This window comes from Salvia splendens, chromosome 2, assembly GCF_004379255.2.
Source record: "Salvia splendens isolate huo1 chromosome 2, SspV2, whole genome shotgun sequence".
NCBI lineage: Eukaryota > Viridiplantae > Streptophyta > Magnoliopsida > Lamiales > Lamiaceae > Salvia > Salvia splendens.
The window spans coordinates 27286667-27288222 of NC_056033.1; the positions used below are offsets into that span (position 1 = coordinate 27286667).

The 1556-nt window shown below is 39.9% G+C and overlaps 1 protein-coding gene across 1 annotated transcript; it reads left to right on the forward strand.

The window, feature by feature from the left end:
• Positions 1-300: 300 nt before the first annotated feature.
• On the forward strand, positions 301-888 carry LOC121777410. The gene has a single exon (XM_042174667.1). It carries the CDS (start codon positions 301-303, stop codon positions 886-888), a length of 588 nt encoding a protein of 195 aa, XP_042030601.1.
• The last annotated feature ends 668 nt before the right edge of the window (positions 889-1556 follow it).

Here is a 1556-nt window from a genome sequence, read left to right on the forward strand (position 1 = left end):
AATAGTGATGAGTTTCAGTACTATCTTTCGACCATCTTTAAATAAAATAAACAAAAGTTTACTAAAAAAACGCCATATTTACAAATTTAGATATTTTTCAATTTAAACGCAATACGATCTTGACGCAAATCTTGATGCCCCATTCAACACAAATCCCTAATTCCCCTTTTTCTATATAAGCATACATATTTTTATCAAACTCCAATTAATTTCCCAATTTTAAATTTTGCCGCACCCAAACATTACGTAGATCTCCATAATCATTTTTTTCCTCCACACTTACTTCCTCTCTGCTCCGAAATGCCTTCACTCAATCGCGACGATTTCCACCAGAAATCCTTCAAAATCAAACCGGACGACGACAAATTGTTCTCGAAGCTCCTCTCGCGCGAATCCGCCAAATCCTCCTTCCGCGTCTACTACGGCGACGCTCCCCGCGCCGTCCCCTTCGTCTGGGAGACTCGCCCGGGCACGCCGAAGCACAATTCCGCCGGAAATTACGAAATCCCGCCGCTGACGCCTCCGCCGTCGTACTACGCCGCCGGCGGAGGCAGATCGTGCGGCGGCGGATCGAGATCGAAGCTCCTGATCCACAGCTTTCTGCGGCGGATGAATCCGAAGCGAGCGGCGGCGGTTTCGCACTCTTCGTCGTCGTCTCTCTCCTCGATCTCGTGGTCGTCGTCGTCGCACTCGTCCTTCTCCGATCCGATCTCGACGCCGGCGTATGTGGGCAGGAGGCAGCGATTCAGCAGCTTCGACGACGCGGTCGACGATCGGTGCGGCGACAGATTTCGATCGTCGAGGATGTGCTTCGGGATCGGCGGCGGCGGCGGTCGATCGGTGAAGAAAGCGTTGCTGTCGATCGTCGGCCGTGGATCCGACGACTGAGGTTAATTGCGAATTACGATTCGAATTAATTAGTTATAAATCGGTGTTTGGTTCATTAATTGTTGTGCCATAGTTAATAATTTTGGATACCAGTTCAAATAATCCAATTGAAACGTATCTTAGTTTGAATTATGTAAATTTGACATTTAATTATTTCTGTAATTTTGTAATTCTACTACAGTTTTTAGTTTGTACGTATTCACTTTCACCATTCGAAATAATCGACTTCAAACTTTGAAAATAAGAGAAACCATTAAATAAAATGAATAGAGGAGCTGATGATGGATATGACGCAAATGCATATCATTTAATGTACCATTGACATTTTCATTTTGTTGTTTCGTTTTATGGAGTAACTCATAAATTATGATTTGTATGAGTGTATCATCAAATCTACAAATTATATAAAAGCATGAAATATTTCATTATTTGTTTTCCTCATTATCGAATATGAGAAATATTAGTAATATATTAAGTTTGTATTTAAATGTAAACTAATGAGTCCAACTATATTTTTAAATCATTTCTAATGTACTTTAAACCTAAAATAGAGTAAGCAATTAGCTTCAATTATATTGAAAAATTTATCACGTTTTAGGTTTTTAAACAAAATATATCCATTTTTGGTTTACAATAACACAAACTTAAATTAATTTTTCAGATTTTGT

Excerpts from the sequence above, each read along its gene's own strand:
- LOC121777410 (XM_042174667.1), top strand. The coding sequence starts at position 301 with ATGCCTTCACTCAATCGCGACGATTTCCACCAGAAATCCTTCAAAATC.